General features: G+C 43.6%; 1 protein-coding gene across 1 annotated transcript in view; it reads left to right on the top strand.

Moving 5' to 3' along the window:
- Nucleotides 1-1,026, top strand: part of LOC107563896 (twinfilin-1-like) — a gene marked incomplete at its 3' end in the record, with an annotated part of 9,193 nt that overhangs the window by 1,418 nt on the left and 6,749 nt on the right. The window contains exon 2 of the mRNA XM_016248861.1: nucleotides 192-269. Within this exon, the coding sequence (XP_016104347.1) occupies nucleotides 192-269 (78 nt within the window). The remainder of the gene's footprint in view (nucleotides 1-191; nucleotides 270-1,026) is intronic.

Below are 1,026 nucleotides of genomic sequence, written 5' to 3'. Positions count from 1 at the left end.
TGTGTGTGTGAGTGAGAGAGTGTGTGTGTGTGTGTGTGTGTGTGAGAGAGAGAGAGAGTGTGTGTGTGTGTGTGTGTGTGTCACCAGAAACACAGTAAGAGTCTTACTTGCTTAGTTTACACCTGGATTAGCCTGATTATGGTGTTATATCTGCTTGTCTTCACACGTTTGTTTGTTGGTTTGTCTTCCAGCTGCTGAGGAGGTGAAGGATGTTTTTGGTAACGCCAGGAACGGAGAGTACAGACTCATGAAGATCGTGATCGAAAACGGTAAAAACCGCACGCACGATCATTTACAAACACAACAAATCAGGCCCGTATTCACAAAACAGCTTAAAGCTGAAAGTAGCTCACAACTCGTCGATTTAGGAGAAAATCTCCTAGATTTAGGACTCGTGGTTTAGCTCTAAGAGTATTTCACAAAGTGTTTTCGCGCTAAAACTAGCTCCTAAATCTGTGGACGGTTAGGAGTATTAACAGGGCTCGACGGTGCGACTATTTCAGTTGCATTTGCGACTGAACCCGATCTTCATCATACTTGTGATTGCGCTCCGGGGAGCTTCAAAGCTTTCTACGTGTGTTTGCAGCGTCGAGTAATGCATCACAGACGTATCTCACGAAGCCTTTCATAAGCAAAGTGTAGACGGGGTGTAACTAAGAGATTCATCACGCAGTGTAGAGAGCGCTTCGTTGATTATAAATGTGAGATCGAGATGAACTATACAACTCAATAGACACAAAGTTAATATTGAGTGACTTACATTGACTGACTATAACACTATTGTCTGATTTTGCTCTATTTCGTCGTCGAAAATAGTTTAAAACAAAGACACAGCGGAGCCGCTGCGCATGAACGGAGATGCGGTGTCTCGAATGAACGGGGTTTTTTGAACGAATCTAGTGAGTCAGTGATTCAGTCGAAAATAGTTTAAAACAAAGATACAGCGGAGCCGCTGCGCATGAACGGAGATGCGGTGTCTCGAATGAACGGGGTTTTTTGAACGAATCTAGTGAGTCAGTGATTCAT

The sequence above is a fragment of the Sinocyclocheilus grahami genome, unplaced genomic scaffold (assembly GCF_001515645.1).
Source record: "Sinocyclocheilus grahami isolate Dianchi unplaced genomic scaffold, SAMN03320097.WGS_v1.1 scaffold895.1, whole genome shotgun sequence".
Classification (NCBI taxonomy): domain Eukaryota; kingdom Metazoa; phylum Chordata; class Actinopteri; order Cypriniformes; family Cyprinidae; genus Sinocyclocheilus; species Sinocyclocheilus grahami.
Note: the sequence above shows the minus strand (reverse complement) of the source record. Positions and strands in the feature narration are given on the sequence as shown.